This window comes from Lucilia sericata, unplaced genomic scaffold (assembly GCF_015586225.1).
Source record: "Lucilia sericata isolate MDLA Ls3-8-SP2 unplaced genomic scaffold, ASM1558622v1 Contig000575F_arrow, whole genome shotgun sequence".
Lineage (NCBI taxonomy): Eukaryota > Metazoa > Arthropoda > Insecta > Diptera > Calliphoridae > Lucilia > Lucilia sericata.
Genome location: NW_023994583.1, coordinates 104761 through 132365, shown reverse-complemented (window position 1 = coordinate 132365; position 27605 = coordinate 104761). Strand labels below are relative to the sequence as shown.

The following is a 27605-nucleotide window of genomic DNA, read 5'->3' as shown; positions in this document are numbered from 1 at the left end:
TTTATCAAGAGCAGTATCCTCATATTCTTTTTTCAAAAGGCTAATAATAGATGAAATAACCTATGTAGACACATGTTAAGGCGCCAAGTTATTGTGGCCCTTCTTCAATGGGAAACGCACAAGACACCTTATAAACTGAAGTAGGCGGGATATATCGAAGTTGATAGCGGTAATAACAGGACACTGGTTACTAGGCAGACATGTAAGTCGGCTTGGGCTCCCCTTCAATGAACACTCGCAGTTGCAAAGACAAGGAAAAGGAAGAAACAGTCTTCCATCTTCTCTGTGAATGCCCTGCTCTAGCCGTTAAGAGAAACCGTTTTCTTGGCAGTTACTTTATATTTAACCTTGATGAGATATCTGTGACTAAGCTTAATGATATCCTGAGATTTCTCACGGCTATAGTCTGGATCTAATATAATAAAATACTACATTTGACGAGTGGAGTGGTGCAATCAAAACGACTCTACTTGACTGTTCGCGCGCAGTGAACTATTACGTTAACCAACCAACAAACTCAACATTCACACAATAACCATCAACATATTACAAAGAAACTATTCTTCAGACGTATCGTCCGTAAATGGAACAAACTTCCTTCGATGTAAAAATATTATAAATTCATGAGTTATTTACGATTAAGTGATTTTCGGATGTGGACTTTAAATGGAAACTATGACCAATATATTTTAATTATGCAAAATTTTGTGGTAATGCCAATATTCTAAAGGAAGTTATTAACAATAAAACCATTTTCTGGGAGTATGTAAATTTGTATGGAAGCTATATGAAATTTTGATTCTAATAATTGTCAACCATGTTAATTTTTTGACATATGTATGTTAGATTAGGTTGATAGGAGGATGTATAGTACATAAAATCCGAAGAAATACACCTAGGCCACTATCGGTCCTGTTGTGCGCTCCTTTTCATGGAAAAAAAATTTATTATTTCTCAATGTTCAGAAACTCAGTTTCCTGGACGTAATTCCTAAGAATCTTCCGATCAGTGTTAGTCAGGAATGTTATTTCCGGAATAACATCATTTCCAAGATACTTGGATCTAACTTCGACGAATGCTTGACAGTGGCAAAGAAAGTGCTCCAGAGTTTCACTGTCCTCTCCACATGCTCTACATTCGTCTGAATCCTCACGGCCAATTTTGTATAGATGTGCTCGTAATCCTGTGTGCCCACTCAGAATACGTACCATCATACTAACTTCAGACTTGCTCATTTTGAGGAGATTTCTCGTCTTGTTCTCATCAGGGTCACCCCATAGGATCTTTGTGGTTCTACCCACCGTTTCATTATTCCAAGAGGCCTTATGGGATTCTCTCACCCATATTTTTATGACATATATAGTTTCTGAAAAAAATTGATCAAAAATGAGAAAAAAACGTAAAATTTTCATGGGTTGTTTCGGAAATTTGCTCATATCTTCGTTATTTCCTAATCAATTTTGCTGATTTTAAATAGTAACCTTCTTGAAAGCGTGTCTAATGAAATTATTGAAAATTTCGATCTTGCAGCTATCTGGGGTTTTATGAATATTGATTTTAATAAACATACGGACAGACATGCTGTCATGTCTATATAGACTCCACTATTTAGAAGGACTCGGAATATTTACATACATGTAACTTTATACTGTAGAAAATACAAACATAATGACAAACTTATACATTCTTCTCACGAAGATGAATGGTATAGCTCTTGGTGAGTATAAACAAGTAAGAGTGCTATATTCGGCTGAGCCGAATCTTATATACCCTTCACCATAGTGTTTTAAAAATTCATTTTCCCGACTATATCATTATTATAGCAATAGCAAAACATAATGAACAACAACAACGCTAAAGGAAATAAACACACAAAAAACAAATACTCAAGGCAGTAAAACCAACAGACATCCAAACATACGAAACGAAATACTCAAAAAAACAAAATACACAACGCAATGAAACCAACAGACATCCAAACATACGAAATTCAATACACCAAGCAGTGTTGTCAACTATTGTATACTAAAACGCGCCGTCCATTCACTCAAAACGCACTAAAAAGCGCTAAAATTATATTTTTACACAGTCTTAAAAAATATAGTATTTAGCTAAAATTTGTTTATTAAAAAAATTACTCCTTAATTGGAATTTTGATTCGGGAACGAAATTTAAAAAATTAAGGTTAATACAAATATGTTCGATTTTCTTATTCAATGACTAATTGATATCATCGATCAAGATCTCAATAACTAGTCAAAGAGATTTTTTGAAATTCCCCATAATAAATTTTAATTAAACTCTTCATTTCCAAAAATACCAAGAGCCAAAACTTTGTGAAAAAAAACTGAAGTAATCGTCAAGTAATTGTTTCCTTCACAGTGAAGTTATAAAAAAATAATGCTAAATTTTTGTGAGTCAAACTTTGTGCTATCAAAATTATTTTTGTATTATTCACATTAAAATATCAATAGTTTTCACGAAATGCAATTTAAATTCAAGTTCAAGTTAACCTAACTAAAATTAAGTTAATTTACAACTTTTAACTTTTTTGACGAGAAAAACTTTCCTTGTTGTGAATTTTTTATAGAATTTTCTGATCAATAAAAAGCTGTTACGAACAAAATCAACTGTTGTGGAATTTCACGAAATCAATTTTCCCTTCGAATTGAATGAAAATTTAAGAAGAAAAAATTTCAATTCTTTTGGCGAAAGTGAATATTTTTTATTTTAGTTTTAAAGTTTTAAAATAACTCATCACACTAAAAGATCTTTGAATTACTCATAATATGGAAAGTTTAGAAAAAGAACTTTAATAAATTTGTACGGCAGAGTACTGTCTAAAATTATTCCGTTTTATCTATATTGTTAAACTAGAATAATTTTATGTTATTAAAAAGATTTTTCATTTCTTGAAGAAAGCGCTAATTTAGCGCCTTTTTTCAAAAAAGCGCTAAGAGGAAAAAATGCGACTTTTGGATTGTTAAAAGGCGCTAAATCTAGCGCCAAAAGCGCTAAATTGGCAACGCTGACACCAAGAAAACCAAAACAATATACACAAGGCAATGAAACACACAGCCATCCAAACATACGAAACGAAATACTCAAAAAAACAAAAACAAAATACAAAGGCAAAGCAGTGTTGTTGTTGTTTATTTTTTATGAAATTTTCAGAGGTTGTCTCGGATTTTTGCTTATATCTCCGTTGTTTATGAACGGATTTGCTGATTTTAAATAAGAAACTTCTCGAAAGCATGTCTGATAGAATTATTGAAGATTTGGATCCCGAAGATATCTGGGGTCTTCAGAAAACTAATTTCAACAGACAGACAGACAGACGGACATGGCTTAATCGACTCCGCTAACTATAAGGATTCAGAATATACATATATACTTTATGGGGTCGGAAAATTATATTTTGGAAATTACAAACGGAATGACAAACTTATATACATATACCCTTCTCACGAAGGTGAAGGGTATAAAAATTATATAAAAAAACTAAACTAAATATGTATTTAATTTTATTTAGTTATTTTTTATTTATTAATTTGTTTATTAATAAAAATATAGAAACAAGCAAAAATAATAATAATATAATATATAATAATAATAAAGATATACAATTATAATAATAAATCACTAAACTAAATAACATTTATACAGTTAAACAAAATATTAATAATAATAATTATGATTTTTATCAATTATATTGTATGTGTATGTTTAAAACTTCATATCTTTTTTATTTTATATATTATATATGTATGTAATTGTATTTATTATTAATACATTTATATATAATTAACTTTTATTTAAATTCATTTTGTTATTTTAAAAGACTTTAATTAATTTATTATTAATTAATTAAAATTCAATTTAAAATGATTAAATAGACATTTTTAAAGATTATAATTTATTTTTGTTTAATTCCAATACACATTTATTTTAGTTTTTTTTATAATTAAATTTCATTTAAAGTTTTCTTTAGGTTTTTATTTTATTATTATATTTAGATAAATAATATTTCAACTACTGCTGCACTTTATTTTATGGAAAAAAGTTTTATAAAATATTAAAAAAGTAATAATATAATAAAACATTTTTTTTTAATTTTTATTTACATCATATTTTTATTTATTTAGTTTTTAAATTAATAACAAATAATGCACAATATTGTTTTTTTTTAAAGAATTTATTTTAACAAATTTTTTTTTACAGTGAGTGTCTTGGATGTTTTCAGAATTAGTTTTAAAGTTTCTTGTTATTAGATCCTGTGAAATTAATCATATAGCTTTGAAGGTCTTAAAAATGTTTAAAGATCAGACTTTCTAACAGTTTCACCTACAATAACTACGCCATTTTCAGAAAAAGGTGATTATATTCAAATTATTAGCGAGTTACATTCCTTAGATATAAACAATATAAACATGAATATATAGCACAAGTAAAACGTCTTTGTTTTGATATTAACTGGTCCCGTGATATGTCAAAAAATTGATAAATTTCAAAGAATGATCGATTAATTTCTAATCCATTTTGTTAACAGGATTGTAATAACCACATATCGGAAGAAACCCGTATAAATTAGTTTAAAACCTTTATGGGGCATTATTAGTTAAGTGCTAAACCTTTCACACATTCCATTCGGATTCGGTAGTTAATATTTCGATGCATAGATGTTCAAAGTGAATTAAGAAGTATTTAAAAGGGTAAAGCAGGGTCATTTTGATTACTACTCAAGGTTAAGGCAAAAACTTTTTCTGGTTCCTCCTAGAAACATAATGGAATTCTACCGCATTTCACTTTCTACTATCTTTTACTCACTGTTTTTTCCTAAAATAATGCATTTTTCACATAATTCACAATAATTTCTTTTACCTAGTTAGTAATAATTTTTCTCTTCATATAAATAGTAATAGTTTTTATTATAAAAGTGTAGCGTTTAAAGCATTTTTTTTACATATTCATTTAGGTTTTTTTATTTTTTAAATAAATCTTAAAATATAATTTCGTTTCATAGAAGATGAGGGGAGGGGGAGGCAGAGGAAATAGGGTTTTATTTTAAATAATAATAACAATATTTTCATTTCAAACACAACTCAATTACTTTAAGGGATCCAAACTTTCCAAAGTGAAATCATCTACGGACATTTTACTAACTTGTTTTTGAAAAATACTGGTGCCATTTGTAGTAACGGCCGTATCAAAGGGGTCAGAGCCAAACAGATCGGCCATATTGCCATTGCTAATGATGTTGTGGTTGTTGTTAGTGATGGCAGCTGTGGGTGTGGTAACCGAGGTGCTACGGCGTGAAGCTGACACTTTTGGTGGTGGAGCCACTGAAATTTCATATAAAATATTGTTAAAAATTAAAAATTTTCATAATTTGATACAATACTTACATAAAGGTGGCGTTATGGTCAATTCACTAAAACTGTTATTGGAATTATTGCTAATGATGCTGGTATTATTGTTATTAATAAATTTATTATCATTATTATTGTAGAACAATTGTTGTCCAAAGGATTTTGAGGGTTCAAAACCAAATAAATCATTGGTCATAGTTTTACCACCACTGCCGGTACTATTACCATCTGTATTCGATTCTTCTGCACGCGGATCAAAATCACTATCAGAATCTGAATTCAATAACAATTCATCCATTTTCTGATTATTGTTTTTCGTTAACAATTGTGTTGGCATTGAGTTGCGCGGTGGTACAGCGGGTAAAAATGATGTCGATGATGCTGACGATGTTGTGGACATTTTCGATGATGTATTACAGGAGTTAGTATCGATTAGCAAAGCTCTGTCATTGTTATTGTCGCTAAGACCATTAGTACCATTTGTTAGAGCAGACGAATTGGTGGAATCACCTGCTGTTACGCTTTGTGTTGTAGACACCGGCACCTCAACGATATCCTTAATGCCTTCTCGGAATAAATAGGTATCCATTTCATTTTTGGGTATTTTTAAAGCCAATTCACGCAGACGATTTTTATAAATCGTAATGATTTTCTCTAAGTCTGTGATTTGTTGTTGAGCTTTGCTTAGTTCCGATTTTTCTGCGGTGTTAATGTATTTTCTGAAAAGATGGAAGAGTTAATTTAAGAAATGTTACTTAAAAAAGTATGGGGTCCTAATAGTACTAGTGCCTTCTAGAGTCAATTATAGACCAAATTTTACAGAGTTTAATAGAAGGGGGCTTGGTTCGAGCTCATAGTCTATTTCATCATTTATCTAGTAGTCTTGAATGGACACGTATATGTACTCTGTAAAATAGTCTATTGACTAAACTATGGACCAGTCTATTAACTATGAACAATTTTATTGACTAGACTATAGACGAATCTATTAACTATTTTATAAATAATCTATGGACTAGTCTACGTATTACTATATGTAAAAGTTCATGGACTAGTATATGTACTAATTTAAGAACTAGTCTATTGACCATTCTATAGACTAATCTATGTACTAGATTATTGACTAGTCCAATTACTATTCTATTGTCTAGCCTATGGGTTTGTCTATATACTAATCTATGAACTAGTGTATTGACCATTCTATTGACTAGTTTATTGACAATTCTATTGGCTAGTCTAGCCTATACTAGATTATTGACATTGATTATGTACAAGTCCATGGACTAGTCTATATACTAATCTAAGAACTAGCCTATTGTCCATTCTATAGACTAGTCTATGTACTAGATTATTGACTAGTCTAAGTACTATTGTATTGGTCTATGGGTTGGTATATGTACTAGTCTAAGAACTAGCCTATTGACCATTCTATAGACTAGTCTATGTACTAGATTATTGACTAGTTTATTAACTAGTCTATTGACAATTCTATTGGTTGGTGTATGTACTAAATTGTGACTAGACTTTTGACAATACTATTGGCTAGTCTATAGACTGGTCTATGTACTAGTCTATGTTCTATTTTATGTACTAGTCTATGTTGTAGTCTATTTACTAGTCGTTTGACTTGTTAATTGATTAGCCTATGGACAAGTCAATTCACTTAAAACTTTTAGAATATGTGGTCTTTTGAAAAGGCAAACTAGTAGCCTTTTCATAGTGAAAATATTTACCTAAAAGCCAATTCAAAGGCTTGACCAATAGTCAGTGTAATATCGGAAGCCAACTTATTGGAAATGAATACAAAACATTCATGTGTTTCTTCTGACGATGATTGCGTGGAGCCATCCGGACTACTGCCACGGCCATTGGTCATATTATCGCTGTTTGTCTTAACAGTTTTGGCAATAAAACTAAAATACTTCTTGACACCCTTATCATCAGCACAATAGGAAATATTATGCAAAGGGAATTGATGTAAGATTTTCTGTGTTCTCGGCTCCTGCACCGCTACACCATCCACACTGATAGTGATTTCAACTTTTTTGAATTTTTCTTGAGTTCCCGTTTCGGCTTTTTTCATTTGTTGGGCAAATTGAAGTTTACGTATGGTGTCCTTAACAACTTCAATACCCTTGGGCTGATCCACTGGTAGACTGCCAGAGAACTAGAAAATAAAGACCAAAGTTAAATATAAAAAGACATTTATTTTTGTAGTTTTCCACAACTTACCTTGACTAGATAGACTACATGACCATTGATTAAAGCTTCTGGCGTATGCAACCAATTACGTTTACCGCCCTTGGTTTCTTCCTTGGTGGCGCTGCCATTTTTATTTTCTGTATTTTCGCTATTATCAGTTTTACTGTTATTATTCTGTTTGTTCCAAAACTTAAGCTGTGACATGGTGTTTTGTGTTCTGTTGTGGTCTTAATACAGCAAAATTGGTTTAGATTTTTTTCCAAGATATCTGTAAAGAAATTGAAAATTAATTAAACATTAAAACAAGTAGCAATATTATAATTATGCATTAGTTCAGAAAAATAAAGTAACTAAAGTTTTAATCAACTGCCTCAATATTCATTGCACCCAATTAATTTTAATAGTATATTTTTATAGCTAAACGCATTTTATGTTTTTTTGCCACAAAATCAAGTTTCCTTCCTAAGAATTACAAAAACAGCTTTTAATATTCGTCATAAAATGTAGTATTTTTAAATTTTTTACTGCTAAATATTAACAGTGAAACGAAAATCTTGTTTAATACTAATTTTTTGTAATTCCGTCATTTTTTGAATCATAATTGTATTGACGTCTTTACTAATTTTGTTTAAAAACCAATAACAATTTTAATTGTGTCTTCAATAACTTGTATAAGATTTTGGAGGGTAAACATCGGTCATTTATTTTCAGTTCGTACAGTTGTACAGATTTTTGCTTCGAAAATCTCGAATTTTGTGTAACAAATCGGGATGCTGGTGAAATTGACTTTGAACACCATAAAATAAAGAATGTCTAAGTGTTTAACGTGAATACCTGCCTTAACGGCCTTATTTTTACACTTGGTAGACTTGAGAACGGTCTACCACGCGGCACCGGAATCCTTCTATGAAGAACTCAGGCGGCAATTTTTGTACATGGCTGTGCCGGTCCATGTACAAGCATTTTGCTGAAGTACTCTAGCTGTCTTATCTCTTGCCATAGTAGCCCCGTTGCGGAATGACAGGCACCATGGGATCAATCCCAATGCAAACCACTACAAGGAAAAAGCAATTCACACTCTAGCTATAGAATATCTTGCCATAGTAGCCACGTTGCGGAATGACAGTCCAGCAATTCACTGGCCTAAAGTCAATAGAAAGGGAGACAACCCCATCATCAGGTGAAATCAATCTTCCATTATACCGGAAGTTGACCTTTAGATGTCATGAAAGAATATTTACAATGAAATCCCTATTAACTAATGACCCATTCCAGTGCATTCCTTAACCTCTTAAAGCCCGCGCAACCTCACTAATGAGATGGGCCTGTTGATTCGGCAACAGCACCTAGAGACGCATTTGGTAAACCGAAGTACCCAGCTAATAAATCAGGATCCATCTGTATGTCAGATAATGTGACAAAGAATAATTGCCCCGATATGGTGGTTATCAACCAACGAAGCATGAAACAATATGCATCCTGTTGAGATGACAACAGTACCGAGAACTTCCCTGAAGTAAAAGGTCTACTAAATCAGTACTAGACTCCTGTAGGACAGAGAAGTCTTTCCCATCCATTCTCAGACCATAAAGAACGATCTACGGAATGACAGGCAACTACCAAGTGTCAACCTTCCCCAACCAATACTGGCGCCCTACTACGCGAAGAGTAAGAGATATTCAACGGGTTCAGGAATCCAGCATAAGTTGCTGTGTCCCATCACCCAGTGACATCTGTTGAGACAGCAACAGCACCGGAGAGAGAATCCAAACATATATGGCATAGGATATATCAGTCCTTAAACCAACATTCTCTCCCCGCGAACATATATGGCATAGGATATATCAGTCCTTAAACCAACATTCTCTCCCCGCGAATTTGGCTACATTTGATCATCACCAATTTATAGTCCTGACAGACTAGATGTATTGGTAGCACCACTTTTCCCCGGGGGAACCATAAACTAGAGTAGTTTATGTATAGAAGTATTAATGTAATCCATTACGACAATTCGAAGTCCAATATGGAGCCCGGCCAAATTCAAATCAATGCCAAAGCCGAATATCCATCGCAGTAAGGTAATAAATATTCTGTTTTTAATGGGATCAGAAGAATCCCACTTAAAATTGGGCCACCTGATTGAAATGATTGGAATATGCGACTAGAACTAAAACTTAATATTTTTATCGGCCAGTTAAAAACTATTTAGATAGATAGTCATCCGTCAACAACTTTTTATACCCTACACCACTTTAGTGGGGAGGGTATATTGGATTTGTGCTGATGTTTGTAACATACAAAAATATTCGTCCTAGACCCACCTTAAAGTATACCAATCGGCTTAGAATCGTTTTCTGAGTCGATTAAGCTATGTCCGTCCGTCCGTCTGGCTGGCTGTCCATGTAAACCTTGTGCGCAAGGTACAGGTCGCAATTTTCAAGATAATTGGATGAAATTTGGCATGCACGTTTTATTTGACCCAAGGACGAAGCCTATTAAATGGTTAAAATCGGTCCATTATTTCACCTAGCCCCCATAGAACAGAACCCCCCGAAAAGGGCTTCTGAGCTCATAATTATGTTAAATATACAGATATATCGATAAAATACGGCACAACTAAGTTTTATAGAAGTCTTGATGACCCTGCCAAATTTCATAAAGATCGGGCCCCATTTGACCCTAGCTCCCATACAAAGTCCCCTTCAGAAAATTACTTGAATGTCCCAAATTAACTTATAAACACAAATATCGCGATGAAATTCAGCACAATAAAATATTATGTAAATATAAATATATTCACAAAATTTTATCGGGCTTGGTCCATATTTGCCCCTAGCCCCCATATAAAGCCTCTTTCAGAAAATTAGTTTTTCATCCATAAATTGCTTAAATGTATCGGAATAAGGGAATATTGAAGATAAATGCTTTATTATGAAAAATAAATCACATTTAATATTCATAACTGGTGTAGGGTATCATATGGTCGGCCTCGCCCGACTATACTTTCTTACTTGTTTAATATTAGGAAAAGATTTCATCCACCTAACCCCCGTTTGGGTTTTATCACGTCTACTACGTCTACGACCCAGTGTTTGATGGTGGGTATAAAAACATATCTGAAACGAGTTGAAGTTTGATATATCTTTCTTAAATGAGTTTGTACTAATGTGTTTCTAAATCTTATGGCAAGCCGACTCATGCGCCAAAAGATAAGACGGGGAATATATTGAAAAAACAAGATATTAAGTTATGACCCATTAGTTAATTTAAAATTTAAAATAGTAGAAATTCTGATGAAATTTAACCATCACATCAGGTTTTTAAGATAACTTTATAAAACCGTGAAGATATCTTTGTTTATAAAAACTATTATGTCATCTAAATGCCCTATCGGTCGACTTTAAAATGAAATTCTTAACCTGAGTTATGTATATCTTCTACCTTCCTCGAGATTTCGAAACAACTATTGATAAAAAATACAAAAATATCTTTTATTTTTTGGCAAAAACTTCAACGGACGATATCTCAGCAAATTCAATGTCTCAAGCTTTAGGTAATGGTATCTAGAATTATGAAAAATGTATAACAGAGCTGCATTCGCGCTGTTAAAAAGTCTCAAACTTTAGGACACTATATTTCAAAAACATGAAAATAATACTTTGGACTCTGGATTAAAAATCTCGTGATCTGTGTTATTTTCCCACATTCTGCAGAGTTCAGTCCGTAATTGAACTAAGCTCACATAAAGCTGCTGTACCGAAAATTAACCTTATTTTCATACAAGGTGGCGCAAAAGTAAACTTCCGATGTTTTTGGCTGTAATTGAAAAAAAATTAAAAACTTAGATTCTTTTTGCGGATTATTTTTATTTGGTCTATTAATTTTTTTTACATCAAGTCGAGAATATGATATCATGTATTTGACCCCTTTTTATGTCATTTTCTATCACTTTGGCCAAAACTTCCGGCATTCACATTCTTCACATTCTTGACGGATATTGTCTTTAAGAGCTGCAAGAGTCTGAGGCTTGTTGACATAAACCCGCGACTTCAAAAAGCCCCACAAAAACAAGTCTGGAGCGGTCAAATCATGATGAAAAATCATCTTCCTCTTGGTGGTGAATAAGGATGGCTTGAGGGTATGTTAGACGCGATTGGCGGTCAGCAGCTAACAGCTGATGCAACGTCTGGACTTTGTACGGAAACATCTTCAAATCTTGTACCAAAATTCGCTGTAAAGACCGTCGACTGATACCCATTTGCGTGGCACGTCGTCTGGTCGATGTCGACGGCGTTTCCATGACATCCTCGGCTACAGCAGCAATATTCTGGCTACTCCGGGGTCTGCCATACCTGGCAGCATCTCATGTTGTGCCAGTCTCTTCGAGGCGAGCGGCTAGTAGGCGTTGGACGGCCAGAAAATCTGCGACGAAATTCACGTTGTGCCAAAGTCACCGACCGATTATTGGTCAAATAAATTGTCAGCAATATTTCGCGTTCTGGAGCAGTGTAGCGTAACATTGTTTATTAACGTGTATTTCGCATGTGTTTACTACACAAATGTCAAAACAGAACTGACATTAGGGGCCAATCGCAAAATAGGGGGATTACTTTTGCGCCACCTTGTATTATTATCGATATGAAGTACAGTACATCATAAATGAGTTAATCGTTATAATAAATACAGAAAGGTTCAATCCATAAGTTCAGACATTATGAAATGAATTAATCGTGTTAATAAATACAGAGAGGTTCGAGACATAAGTTCAGACATTTTGAATCAATAACAACCTTTCAAAATAAAGAAACATTTTGTAGCTATTAGTAATTTATTTTTAGCTTTAGCAATAATGACTGGAATATTTCCTACAAGATTTTAATAATTAATGAATCTTTTTTTAATTAGCTTATAAAAAAAGGCTCCATATGTATTTTTAAACAAAAGGAAAACTAAACACATTTGCGCAAAAAAATGATTAATTATTTAAGATGTTGCTTGATTACCGGGGTAATTTGAAAAAACAAAACACAATAGAAATAAGTATTTAATAACGTGATAATTCTAACGCGAAAACTATTGTCAACAAAATTGTCAAGAAATGATGTGCACGTTAACGATAATAACACTGTTTTATTAATTTATACTCGTAAATTGTATAACAAAAAACTTATATTTTAACTTAAGAAAAACTTAAATTAAATAATTAATGAACAGAAACAAAGACAGTTTGTTCTATGCAATTTATTTATATTTATAATAATTTTGTTTATATTAAAAAAGATTTAAATAAATTATAAGGAAGCGTGATAATTGAAATTTTCAATTTCAATTTCTACTCGTATTTGTCTGTAATCGTATGTAAAATAATGAACTAACTGACTGACTGACTGACTTACTGAGTTATTTATTTATTGTTTATTTTTTTTTTTAATTCAAAATTTGTTGTTGTTTAAGTGTATATGCACAATTATTTTAATTTGTTAATTATGGTAGTTGTTAAAACTACGTGCATAGATTTCATTATAAAATTAATTAAAATAAAAATAATTCCCAGTCTGAGACTTGATGAAACTTTCCCACAAATTTTATGTAATTATACAAGTGGCAAAAAGTATATAACAACAAAAAATACACATATAAACAAAACATTGTATTGTCGTTGGATTAATTTCCTTTTTTGTAAGCAAAAAGCAAAAAAATATCAGACGTATTGCTTGGGATATTTTCATTCTTTAGGATCAAGACGTTTTTCAACTCAAGGAGAGTGGCTTGTTATAGTTCAACACCAGTTATAAGTTGGAACCCTTTAAACGATATATTATTTTAATTTTATGACAATTTAATGCTCCGTTAATTTTAAAATTTATATTAAATTTAAAAATAAATTCAACATTAAATAGTTTACACATTACATTCACAATTAACATACATTTTCCGAATTAATCTTAAAGCGAAACCAATAAAAAATCAAGAAAGGAAATGAAAAAAACACAAAAATCTAAAAATCTTAATGCATTTGAATTTGTGAGCTAAATACCAAGACAAACAATTTCAATTTCCGGTTAATTGAAGCAAAAATTATCGCTTATTAAAAAAAAAAAAAAAAACTTTTTTTCAAACAAACATTAAGATAATTTTTAATATTTCAAAGGAAGCAGATAAAAAGAATATTAACAAACAATTAATCAAGAAGAAACCATTAAAAAAATAAAAGAATATTTTTTATATTCAAATTGTTTGGTAAAACCTAATTGTGTTCATATTTATAATGATATAATTTCATTATATGTATGTATGTGTTTTTGTTAATTAAGTTTCAAAAATTAATTTATATGGAAATTTTCCGGTAATTTTACAGATGCAGACGGATTTGGTTTCCATTCTGTCGAAGATATTTACTGTCTATACAACAGGGGTAATATTAATTCACAAACCCGGAAAATCTAGTTACGCGATGCTAATGCCTTATCGACCGATAATCCTCCATTCTTCCGGTCGCGTTTAACAACGTGAACACAGCTACTTCTTATCTAATCCTTAGACCAGTTTCATGTTGACCAGAGGATTAACTACTTGCTAAGGAACAGATGAATAAATGTCGAGAGATGTATAAATGTCGAGTGTTTTACGTGAATACTTGTCACAGGGTGAGCTAAAGACGACTCAGCATCGCCCCTTTGTGCCTTGCAAAGAACACACAGGTGGCAATTTGTTTACATGCTTCCGCCGATCCATGTACAAGTAGTTTGCTCATCCCTAGACCAGTTTCATGTTGACCAGAGGATTAACTATTGCTAAGGAACAGATTAATAATTGTCGAGAGATGTATAAATGTCGAGTGCTTTACGTGAAAACCTGCCACAGGGTGAGCTAAAGACGACTCACCATTGCCCCTTTGTGCCTTGCAAAGAACACCAGGTGGTAATTTTTTTACATGGTTCCGCCGATCCACGTACAAGCAGTTAACTCAAGTACATAAGCTTAATTTCAGAGATGCAATCACTTCCCTTTACAACCACTCAGATGGGATGGTCTTTTTTGATTCGGCAACAGCACCTAGAGACGTAATCAGTAGACCAAAATACGAATCCAGAAATATCACTTTCCTCTGTTGATTCGGCAACAGCACCTAGAGACGTTATCGGTAGACCGAAATATGAATCCAGAGGTCACACTGTGGTAAGTCTGGTATTAACAGAATAAACCCTGAACATATCCTGACAAGGAAAGGAAATTCAATGGTGTCACTTGTATAAGATACTTATCATTCATTTATCATTTATTCCATATGTTATTCACTTGATACCAAACCATTCCCAGCGCTTAGCAACACAGTCAGTTCTTCACTGGGAGGTTGTTGTCTTATAAGGAAAGGCGGAGGACCCCACCAGTTTATATTCCTGGCAGATTAGAGGTACTATTATCACCTCTTTACCACCGAATAGCAAGATGGGGGAAGTATATCGAGGTTACCTGGGTAATTTTGTCCTCTCCACTTTAAGGTTACTAACCGAGGACCTTTACTGAGAATGGATTCGTTACCATGAACAACGACCAAGGATGGACAACTTTGCACGTATCTCTGCTACAACAACAACTGAGAAAGGGCTGAGAGCAAAAGATCTCGTAGTACTTCTAAGGAAGACGCCTTGAAGATAGTCATAAGTTGGGCTCAAAGATTGAAGTCCGGCAAAGAATGAAGTCTGTCTTTTCGCAAGAAAGACAAAAATTCTTAAGTATAATGAACCCTGTTGCCTGGCCAAGAAAATACCGGCGACCGACAGAGTTTAGTTCTTAGGAGTAATGCTTGTGGGTGATGAGCATTACGTCGACCAAGGCTCCCGAAAAGTTGCTCCTATTGAAACATAACAAGAAGGATCAGAAATTAGATCCAAACATTTTGGAAGCGATTTTATTACAGATATTACAACCCCCAGAAACACTGATTAGGAAATCTCAAAAAACTATGTCCAGGAAAATATGTATGTTTCGGAAAATAATATCGATAATATCTCCATTGAGTATTATATAAAGTTTTTCCCATTATCATTTTCCATGTAAAGTCCGATAGTGGTCTAGGTGTATTTCTTCGGATCTGATAATATACCCCCTAAAATCTAACTGGTTTTTGGTTTAAGCCCTTTTATATAAAGGCTCAATATTTCACAATCGATTTTTAAAGGGAATTTTTGGTGAGCGTATAATTTGGCATTTTGGGCTTGGATTTTTAATTTAAAGTTTTTAGATTATTATTGTAGCACAGTGTTGTTTATAACATTTCTTATTATTTAAACTACTACACCTCTAGAGACACACCCGACTAATTGTTTTATTTTATACATTAAATAACCTTTCTACAACAATAATTCTAGATTTTAAGTGTCAAAACTCACAAAATTTGTTAAGCTTAACATTTAAGGTTAGATTTTTTTTCGAAATCATTTTGACACGTCTGTTCTATCGAGATTTTAAGCAATAAATTGTTTAACTCATTTGGTTTTTTTTTTTTTCGACATTTAAAAAATAAAACAATACCTAATGGAAAAAATTAATGAAATTTCGCAAAACAAACCTACATCAAGATAAAAAGCCAATAAAAATCCAACCACAAAGGTAAAAAGCAAACCGCAAACAAAACTAAATAACAATAATAAATTACAAATATTAACTTAAATGTTATTGCAAAATGTAGACGGTAAGTACATACATATGTACGTACATTCATACATACATATGTGTAAGCGAAAGTAAAAGCAAATTAAATTAAACAAAACAATACTTTGTACAACAAAAACAAAAAATAATAATAAAAGACACAAATTCATAACCAAAAAATTTAAATGTACAAAATAATAACAATAGTAAATTTACTTGGGTACTAAAGGGTACAAATATTTACTACAGTATCTACCATGTGTACATTACTCATTAAATGGAGTACAGATACACGTACTATATAACTAGTAACTACTATACAGCAGAGTTTCTCAATATTCGACTTTAATGGCTGTAAATTTTAACAATTTGCAACAAATATCGATATTTTTAAAATCTTACTAAAATATATATTAAAAACATTCTTCATAATATGTAATTTGTGAAAAAATTTAAGATTTATGAGCCAAAAAGTTAGGGAATCACTGTTGTTCATTTATATTTGTACTTACTAGTAATGTATGTTATAATACATATTTACGTGCAACATATTTATTTGTATACATTGTGACGAAAGACCCTGTATATGGATATATTAATACATGGAAAACGTGCGTAATGCCGTACCGACCTCAGACAAAGAAAATTTGCAGTTTTATGAAAGAATTGATTCAATAAACTTACTATTTAGTTATTACGAAAGGGTTAACTGTCAAATGAACGTAATATTGCGCTCACTTTTTGACATTTGTATATTTTGACGCCTGAATTATATTTTAGTTTGAAATTGATTCGCACAACATGTACCTGCACCTTCGCGATTTTTATGTGTTCAACTATGAGGCTCATTTTGTGCTTGTTAACAACGAAATATGGATTGAGACTCACAGACTCCATTACATATTCCATACTTCTGGCATCTCGGACCTTACTTCTTTAAAAACGCAACCGGAGCTCGCGTTAGAAATCGTCACCGCAACATGATCAATGACTTTTTGTTTGAAAATGAGTGGTTTCAACAGGACGGCGCTATAAGCCATACAACGGCCGCAAACATCGATTTCTAATATTTTCGATTGCAAATTTTCAATGGTAACGTCTTCTTATACTACAAATCTGATTCACATAAGGAAGGAAAAAACCTTTATAATCACTATTTCAGAAATTGCAAAATGTTGTCCTGATGTCTTAAATTTTATATGTTCAAAGAAGAACGTAACAATTCTGCTTATTTTTGGACAAATTCAAAACTAGGACCAAGTTTTTTCGGTCTCATTCACTTAATAAATGTGGTTTAACTCGTTCTTATTCAAATTTTAGGCCCAATATGACAAATTTTGGGAAGCCACCCTCTGACTCTTATTCTATATACCCCTATTCTATATTCGCGCTGTAACGAATCCTTTTTGGTCATATTTGATTCGTTATACTAGCGCTAAATGTTAATCTTTCGACTTTAAAATAAAAGTTTAACTTCAGATATATATTCTTTCTTCATCGAAATATTGTAACTTAAAGCATGAGACAAAAAAATTTATAAATATCAATAAGGGGGTTTTTCAGTCATTATGACACGATATTTGGAAAACCTGATGTGATGAAGAAATTCTGCGTCTCATATATCAAAAACGGTGTTTTTACAATCATTATCACACGATATTTGGAAAACCCGTTGCGATAAAGAAATTCTGAGTCCAGATTCAGTGGATACAGCTCAATTCTTTATAAAATTATAATTTGGTCCTTGGACTCCGTGGTTTAAGCAGTAAAATCTAAATTTTATAAACATCCGTTGTCTAAATGTTAACAAACGTGGTAAGCTCACTATAGGCAATGGATTGTTTGTCAATACTGAGCATACCACGTTTGTTAACATTTAGACAACGGATGTGTATAAAATTTAGATTTCGACAACGAATTGTTGCAATGTTGTCAACATTACATAGTGTTGTCGTACGAACAATGTATGTACTTTGACAACGGATGGTATTGAAAAATTATAAACAGTTTGGTGTCAATTTGGTACCAGACGTGTATATTCCTTTTTCCCTCTGTGTAGAGATATTAATTTCTAAATATAAATTGTATGCGTTTTTATTAACGTATGATTGGTCTACTATATAATTTCTAATAGAATGCATAGGTCTTCCGTGATGGATAAGTATTTGCTCATGCTAAAGTTTATTAAGTATTGTCTTAGACTTTGTATCATATAACCACTGTGCAAAATAGCAAAAAAAAAAACTTAATTATTTTAAATCTTCAAGGTAAAACCTGACAAATAACATCTACATACATATGAATATAATTAAATTGACAAAATACAAATTACTTAATTATAATTAATGACACACTCAAACATTAATGAATTAATCTATTTTAACTACTGTTTCTTCTCAAACATGCACAGATAGATACTCTTCTTTATAGTAAATTGGGAACAGTGTGTGAAGTTATCATTTCATGTACAAGTCATGAAAGCAAGTCAATGTCGGTCCGTTCGACGTTTTATTGTCCGTCTCTCCTACAATTATTTGACGTTTAGCTACTTGAGTTACTTAATTCAATTATAAATGTTTCTATTTGGTATTCTTTGTTAAATTATACCTATTTCTACTTCTTCTTTTAAAGTAACTTTATTTAATATTCAAAATGTGTCTAGATTGTTACACATACATGGATTTAAAAACCAGGCGAATTAAGAAAACAAAGTTTAAGAAAATCTAATTTAAAATTATTTTACAATTCACGATTAAAACGAAATAATTGCAGAAAAAAAGGAAAACTCTCTCTTTTTTTAGACAAAAATAAAATAAAATTTACACTTGAATAAATTTAAATTAATCATTAAATTCAGCATTTAAACTAGATACAAGTAATATTTGTTGCTTGATATTTATCTCAATAAATATATAATTCCCAGAATTTAAATATTTAGTTAAGATTTTGTTGATAATGTATTCTAAGAAATTTTAATACATGGGAATGACTTTGTTTTAAAACAGTTTGTTTATTTATGGCAATTAAAATATTAAATATTAAGTAAATAATTATCATCAGCAAAAAATATAGATATGTATAATACTGATCTTAAATGATCAATTTATAAAAAAGATCCATAAAAATTTCCAAAATTACAAATATAAGTAGCGATTCTAAATTGGGCACCACGTGACATTTCGTCACTAACATTAGCGAATACTGCAATGAGACTAAATGCCAAAAAAGTCATTCCAAAGTCCTCAATATGAAGTTAACCATAAACTACGCCACAATTGGTTATAAACATCCCAGACAAAACAAGCTATATTAATGGCCTCCAGTGCACTTCATATATTCACCGGCGGATCAAAAACACACGTAGGTGTTAGTTGTGGTATATTCTCGGAACAGTTGAATATAAAAACTGTTCGTTACTGTCGAACATATCCAGTATTATGGGATGAATGTCGAAGTGCTTTACGTGAACACCTGTCATGTTGGCCTTATTTTACGGTGCTCTTTTTCAACCACTGGGTGAGCTTCTATGACCACTCACAACGCAATTTTTGTACAGGGCATTTTGCTCAAGTACTTGAGCTATCCAATCTCTTGCCATAGCAGTCCCGTTGGGGACGTTGTGTCAAGCTCAATCTAACCCCGACAAAGGAAAAGGCAATCACTGGTGAGAGTCGATAGAAGGGGCGGTCCGAATATCAGGTGAAAACACCCTATTGATGTTATGAGGAACATTCTCATAATTTAAAGACTCACCCCAGTGTATTAAAGTTGCCCAACCACAGCCATTATGTGGATCCCGCAGGAACCTCAACCAAATGACCAGCCAGTGGATGTAAACAAAGTCCTGCGGGCAACTGGCTACCCGTAGTACTAAATTATGTGGTGCTCTGGTTCTACCCCATGTCAAATCATTCCAAGGACAGGCCGAGGATACATTTGATCATCACCAGTTTAAAGTCCCGGTAGACTAGAGTTACTGGTAGCACCTATCCCGGGATTGCAATACATATGGGATTGCAGGTAACATGACCTTGGGGGAGTATTATGGGATATCTAAGAGGGAAATCCACATACTTACTGATATAAAGGCAATTATTAAATCCATTGAAAACTACGTGGAAACTTTCTCAATAATGCCGAGCACCTCTCAAAGAGATAGCGAGACATTCGTCGGTAACTCTGCTAGGATACATTAAAGGCAATAACCCTGTTTACCTATTAGCTCAGTATCGAAATTTCCACCAAGTGAACGGGTTTAGCTACGATATCAGACAAACTTTGATTAATCGCTAACAAAAGGTGGTAAAATAAATTCATATTTTTAGAAACCATGAAAATCTGACCTAAACTTGTCTAGATCCTATCTTAGAAACCTCATTGATGGTGTCACTAGCCACAAAGGCAATAACTTCCAAGTACTAAGCAAATTCTATGTAATTGTCTAGCTTTTGGTGACTTAAGACAGGAGATGTTTAATCCGCGAATAATCATGGACAACAGATGATTTTACACTATCATTACGAAAACCAAAAGGGTTAAATGATTCACCCAACTATAGTGGAGAACTGGTAAGTACTACCAAAGGGCAGTGTCCTATGCTATGCGATCTAGTGGATGTAAACTAAAATTATCCCCAGCGAAGTCTACAGCAACACTTTTCACCACCTGGACGATGGAGGTAAACCTTCATGTATACGAGGAGAGCATGCGAAGTTATGTGCAAGAATCGTAATTGGCATACTGAAGCTTTGAACGTAATTCATGGCGACGCCATGAAAAGTTGATCTGGCAATCTAATATACTTATGCCCAGCATGTGGTCAGGGTCCCCATAATATCCTCCACATCTTCAATCCAATCCTACTTCACCAATCCAGTAGAAGTAGCTTAATTTCATGGCTTGGATCTTAATGCAGAACCCCCGGATTAAAATTGTTTAATTTAAACTATTACAACAACAATTGCTAAGATGAAACGATGTATTTTGCGTTTGACATTTCTTCAATAGGAGTGAAATTGGATACGCAATTATTTAACAATTTGAAAAGTCTGTCCATCACTTTATAGCATGGACGCTTTAAGAAAGTTTGCATATTATTGAAATTTATTATCAATTTATAGGTTATGTTAAATAGCTGGTCTATACCAACAACATCTAATTTTAGAAGAACTTCTGGCCAAAATCGAACGTAAAATTTCTATTAGATTGTCTGATTTGCCGGTATCCTATGAAAGCGAAATGTTGTTCAAAATTACATATAGTTGATCATTTCCAATTCTTCTACTGATACTGTAAGTCAAAGAAAGGTAAGGAGAAGTAGAAATTAAACTTCATAAGATGCGACAGAACCTAGCACTGAGAAATATTTTGTTAATCATTTGGGAACCATGGCTCTAATGTACATTGCATGTATGTAGCTCACTTAGTACATGCATTCTCCTCTAATGAGAATGTAGTCTAAACATTTTTAGACATTCCATTACATTGTATTATTACCACATAAAACGAGTAACCGAGTCACATGCAACAAATACACCACTAAAAAAGCAACTAACTCTTGTTATTAAATTCATTGCGAATTGTTGGTAAAATGTGCACCATTTTCCAAGTTGATCACAATAAATTTTGAAATGTTTCTATTTTTAAAACTGAATATTTTCACACGAAATACAAAAATGGTAAGTTGATGGATGGATGGATGTATGGTTGTCGGACGGACGGACGGACGGGCGGATGGCAAACAAGTATGAGTGTATTTAACTTACGTTTTTCCGACGAGTTGTATAATGACGTTACTGTTTTTGTTGTTGTTTAAAACACTCTACTATAGCCGTGTATGTAAGCCAAATTAAAAATGTTGTTTAAGCCAATATTTGTTGAATATGTATTATATATTTTTTGTGTTGAGTTTTTGTTGTTGTTGTTGGTTTATTTAACAAATCATATGATATTTAGCACAATTAATTATACACTGAAACACTATATGGTTTTTTTATAAAAACTTTTTCTCTACTCTTTTTTCGATTAAGAAATTCGTTGTTAAATTTTATATCAAAAACAAAAATAGTTTTTTTAATTATTTAAACATTTGCTTTGTATAATTATTTATTTAAAACACACAAAAAAAACACTGCAAAAAACAATAGCTAAAATCGGCAAAATCGAGAAAAAACAACGGCTTATAAAATCCAAAATATTGAAAACAAGAAAAAACAAACAACGATTGTTGTATTCGCGGTCCCAAACATACAAAGAGTACTAAATCACTGGCTGACTAACCAACAGGCTGACTGGTTGGATGGGTTGTTGCTTGGTTCGTTCATTCGTTCGTGGTGGAGTCTACTCAAAAAAAAAACACCATTAAAAACAACAACTTATGAGTGTGTGTTTTTTTCCAATTTTTCTTTTTTGTTTTATTCTCCAATACTTGTTTTTTTCGATCAACAAACGACGGCGTCGCGACGTACTTTGATGACGAACAGCTGCTAACTAGTAGAGACTTAAACAAAAGCTTAGCTTTGATATTAATACAAAAAAGGAACAACAACAACACCAACAGTATACAAACATATTACAAATGAAATATCAACAAATACAAAAATAATAATAATAAAGAAAAACTTGATTGGCAAGCTAGAGCTGGGCTGACGGTATGGTTTGCTGGTTGCCTGACTGGCAAAACTGGCACCGATCGGCACTGTCATTACAACAACAGCTACAATGCAGTTAGGAAAATATTGTAAGTACATGAAGAAAATACACAAAACAATAATCAATAAGAGAGAGAGAGAAAGAAATTTTGTTAAGGTAATTTACTCTTTATTTTCTCTTAAATCTTTCTTTTAAGTCCATTTAAATTAAATAATCTTTAAATTGAAGACACTGAATGTAATGCATATTTTTTCATCTAATTCTTTGTTAAGAAAACAAAGTCTAATTGTTCATGACCACTATCTTAATACCCTACACAAAGTTTTACAAATATTTATTTCTACTTATTTTTGTTTAATTTCACCTTTTTATCAACAAGTATTTTTGGCGCTACAGCGCAACAAAAAGTACCATTTCCATGTCTAACTTCATCGTTTACTTGTAATAAAATTAACTTTCCAAAATCTAAAAATCCCAATCGAAGGAACGGCTAAATTATGGTGAGGAGGATGAGAAGCATCCCAAAAATGGGTCCTGGTAAGTATGACTGTACGTACTCTGAGTGAAAAGCCAGGATTACAGGCACAATTATACAAAATTGGACGAACGGATTCAGACGATTGTAGAGCGTCGAAATTAGAATCGAAATATATGTATGTATGTATATGTATCTTGGGAGTGATGTTCATTATATCACTCAAGAACATCAAGAACTTCCATGAAACTGAATTTCTGAACATTATAGCGCACAATAGTGCCGATAGCGGTCTAGGTATACTTTTCTCGGATCTGATATTGTATACATACTCCTTTCCAAATAAATTAGGTCCAAATATCTTGGGATCTGTGTAATTCCAGATATTATCCCTTTAAACACAGATTGGAAATTCTAAAGAACTAAATTTAGGATCTTCCCGAGAAACCATAGCAGCTTTTAAACCGTCATTATAGACTGCGATCGCATCATCCCATAGGAGAGGAATGCCAATAATGCTTTTGCATCCACTGAGTCGATTATAGACGGTCCACTAATCACCCCTAAGTGACTGTGTTGATTAATATAGAAACACTTTGCTTAAATACTTGAACTATCTAATCTTTTGTCATAGTAGTCCCGTTGCGGAATGTCAGATGTAAATGAGACCGATCCTAATGCATACTCTGACAAGGAGTCGGTAACAGCACCTAGGGATGTAATTTTTAGACTGAAGTTCGGACTTCATATAAAGACTTTTTTTATTCCTTTGCCATTAGGACCTACTGTGTGAAATCAAACATGGTTAGATTAAACTCCGAACACATACAACTATGATGAACATCACGTATATATAAAAGATTAACGGAACATCTACTTGGCATAAACCAACATCCGAATATTCAATCTTTGTATTATCAGTTCATTTCCAATATATTATTCCACAGCCTATATTGTGGCTTTTACCGTTCCAAGAATCTAGGAACGATGACAGAAACGTATTCCGAAAAGTTATGATGACCCCGTAGTACCAGATTATGTTGTTCTCTGGTTCGACTCCATATCAAATGACTCCAAGGAATGGACCAGAAGTCAAATGACCCCACTAGTTTCTAAAAACTATAGGTATTGGGGCACTTCTATACGCCGGGATAGCAATAACACCAAGATGATCTAAAGTTCATTAAGGTAACGTTCCAAAGGACAGTGTTTGCAGGCCAGTCATCACTTAATGGCAGTTCCTTGAGAAAGGTACATTTGTTGGTCATTGCGTGGAAACCGCACTAACCCTACTTAGTCGAAGGAGTAATGTTAGTAAAAATTCTGGAAAAGCACAAGATTCAACCTTTCGAACATGGCGAAGTATCTGTGAGTTATTTTAGAACATGGCGAAGTATCTGTGAGTTGTCTTAAACATCAAAACAAACAGCATCAAATGAAGTTATTGCATTATATGCATGTATGTCGCCATATCATAAAAAGTGCGAAAGGAATCTTTTGGAATCGCCGCAGTGATCCTTGTAACTTTTGTTTATAATGAATTCAGGCTCACTGCGGAGCAAACTATCAAGTGCTGTGTTCATTAAGATGATTTTAATTCCGTGAATAAGCATAGCATTGATGTAATGGATAGGCGACCATTTTTATCTTTTTCGAAATGCAGTGAATTTCATAAGATGACGCCCATAAATTATGTTATGTTATGTAACAGTTATATATCTGTACGACATTTGCCATCATTTTTAAATGCAGGGCGTCTCTTAATGGTCGTGGAGGTATTCTATCTGCCGGGTAATGTTGACTAGTTGGAGTTCCGCTTTCATGTATAAAGCTGTAAATTAAGGGTTATCAACTCAGTCCTGTAAGAGATATGGGTAGAAGAATTTCGGTAGTCCATTTCGATAGTAGGTAAGATTGATTTGTTTTGTACAATCGCTAGTTCTATAGTGAACCATATAGGAATATAGAAATGTGGTTAGACGATTTTGGATAGTTAATTTCGGCAGGATCTAGTGAAATTATAGAAGTTAGATATCCGAAAGATTGATTTGTTTCGTACTTCTCTTTGGTTCTACAAAAATATAATCAAATTCGGCATTATTAATATGTTCGGAAAAATGCATTTTCTAATGTTCATTTTTGTCGAGGTGTGATCAATAAAATGTAATGTTTTTCACTACTTCAGTACAAGCTGTCACATCGTTTAAGCCAAAAAGTACTTTTTACCAAAAATTCATTAACACATTTTTCAAAAAAAGTATTAGATACATTTTATTTACTCTTAAGTACTTTTACTTACACTCTCTTTTGTTTTGTTCGTACACACACACACACAGATACACTTGCACGATCTCGTACTCTCTTCACTGTCAGTGTAATTTATTGTAATTATTATTAAATTGGTTTTGGTTCAAGTTAACTGATCGTAATGATGATGTTGTTATTGCTGTTGTTAGTTTTCATTAATTTAAAAATTTTACAAATTATTTTCTATTTAAATTTACTATAAAAAAAGCATGAGCTGCATCAATTACTTTTTAAACACAATTAAACCTTGTAATTTTTAATATTTATTTTTTTATATTTCTTTTAAAATTAATTTTTTATAATAGATATTTAAAAAATTAATAAAAATATTTTTCAATCGCACTTCTAGACACTTCTTTTTTCTTCTTCTTTCAGTTGCTGTTGAAACTCTTCTGCACTTTTGTATTTTTCTTTTTTCAAAATTGTATAAAAAACCAGTTATTTTGTTGTAGTTTTTTTTTTATTTTTGTTTTAATTTTATGGTCTTTGCACTTTTTTTACAACACAAAGTGCTTTATGAATCACAGTAGTATAAAAACAAAAAATAAATTTTAAATGAAATGAAAAAAATAAAGAAAAAAATATATAAAACGAAAAACAAGTCTTCGATAAAACAGCGTTGTGATTATTGAAATCTAAACCAGAACTATGAATGATCACCACCGTAAACCGTCAAAACGAGACTGACTAAAGTCTTGAAATATTCGTTTATGTTTGGGGCCTGACTGGTGTTTTTTCATTAAAGATGCTGGTGGTTGTTTAGTCGTGTTCGGTTTTTTATTCAAATGTTTTTTTTTATAACTTTTGCTCACCATTTGAGAGAGCAGAGTGAAAAATTATAATTGTGATTTTTATTTGAACTTCAAATTGAATATCGATTTTGAAATGTTTTGTAATTTTTCCGGTTTTATTGTGAATACTTTTTTTAATCCTTTTGCTAGGACTTGTTTTAGAGATGTTAAACTAAGTTTAAGTAACTGTGTGTGAATGTTTAACAGTGGCAGCTAAATAAGAGAGGGAATAATTGTATTCTCTCCTTATCTGTATGTTATTAGGAGCTGCCATACTAATCAAACTGTAGGCGTTTTTTTATTTATGCACTTAGAAAAATACTTATTTGCAAAAGTTTAATGAAAAAGTAAAATGTAATTCCATCCGTATGACAAAAAAGAGAATAAAAGTCGTATGATTTATATCTTTTATGTTTTCACGATTGGTATAAAACAATAACAAAAACAGCTATTTCGCATTTCTTGTATGTGTTTAAATAAAAATACATCCCTGAACAACGTTGCATAGCAACAGTACATAGTGTTGTCGTACGTATGTATATACTTTGACAACGGATGTTTAAACAATTATAAACTCTTTGGTGTCAATTTGGTACCAGGCGTGTATATGTATTTCCTTTTCCCTCTGTGTAATGGTTTCATTAAATATTGCGTTTAGACGATCTCATCCGTGCTCTTCTACACACAATTTTGACAGATCATAGCTTCTGTATAAAATAGAGAGTGAGAGAGTAATAACGTCTAATTTGAAGGCTATTCTCTTATTGAATCTAATAATTAATGACTGCAATCAAATAAGCGATTTTTATAAATTTAAAGTCTGGCATCATTATGTGAATACGAGATACACTGTATAATAAATCATTTCTCATTAATTTAAAGTGTCCATTCTCATCAATTTAAAGTACTTATAATTTAATTTAAAATAACAAAAAAATAAAATCCCTGCTTTAATAGATATAAATTTAGTTAATAAATTCTGTGGACGCATTTCATAATTTTCTTCTATAAACAAATATCAGCGCCATCATGTATGAGTGTGTAGGAGTTTAAAGGGGAAATATTAAATAATTCAATAATGCAATTATTATTTATATCTTTATTTGTATCAGTTATAGGGAGGAGAATATATTTGTTAGATAATTAAGTTAAATT

At 32.3% G+C, this 27605-nt stretch overlaps 1 protein-coding gene across 2 annotated transcripts; it reads right to left on the bottom strand.

Annotated features, from left to right (window-relative positions):
- Positions 1-4100: 4100 nt before the first annotated feature.
- LOC119606378 (PTB domain-containing adapter protein ced-6) lies at positions 4101-26367 on the bottom strand. 2 transcript variants are annotated; one of them, XM_037959813.1, is made up of 5 exons: positions 25652-26367; positions 7602-7839; positions 7103-7536; positions 5406-6088; positions 4101-5342 (listed from the first exon to the last, which is right to left on the bottom strand). In XM_037959813.1, exons 2-5 carry the CDS (start codon positions 7773-7775, stop codon positions 5107-5109), a joined length of 1527 nt encoding a protein of 508 aa, XP_037815741.1. In that variant the 5' UTR covers positions 7776-7839; positions 25652-26367; the 3' UTR covers positions 4101-5106. The 2 variants fall into 2 exon arrangements, with proteins under 2 accessions (XP_037815741.1, XP_037815742.1); XM_037959814.1 differs by lacking the exon at positions 25652-26367 and adding an exon at positions 21992-22695.
- Between the last annotated feature and the right edge of the window lie 1238 nt (positions 26368-27605).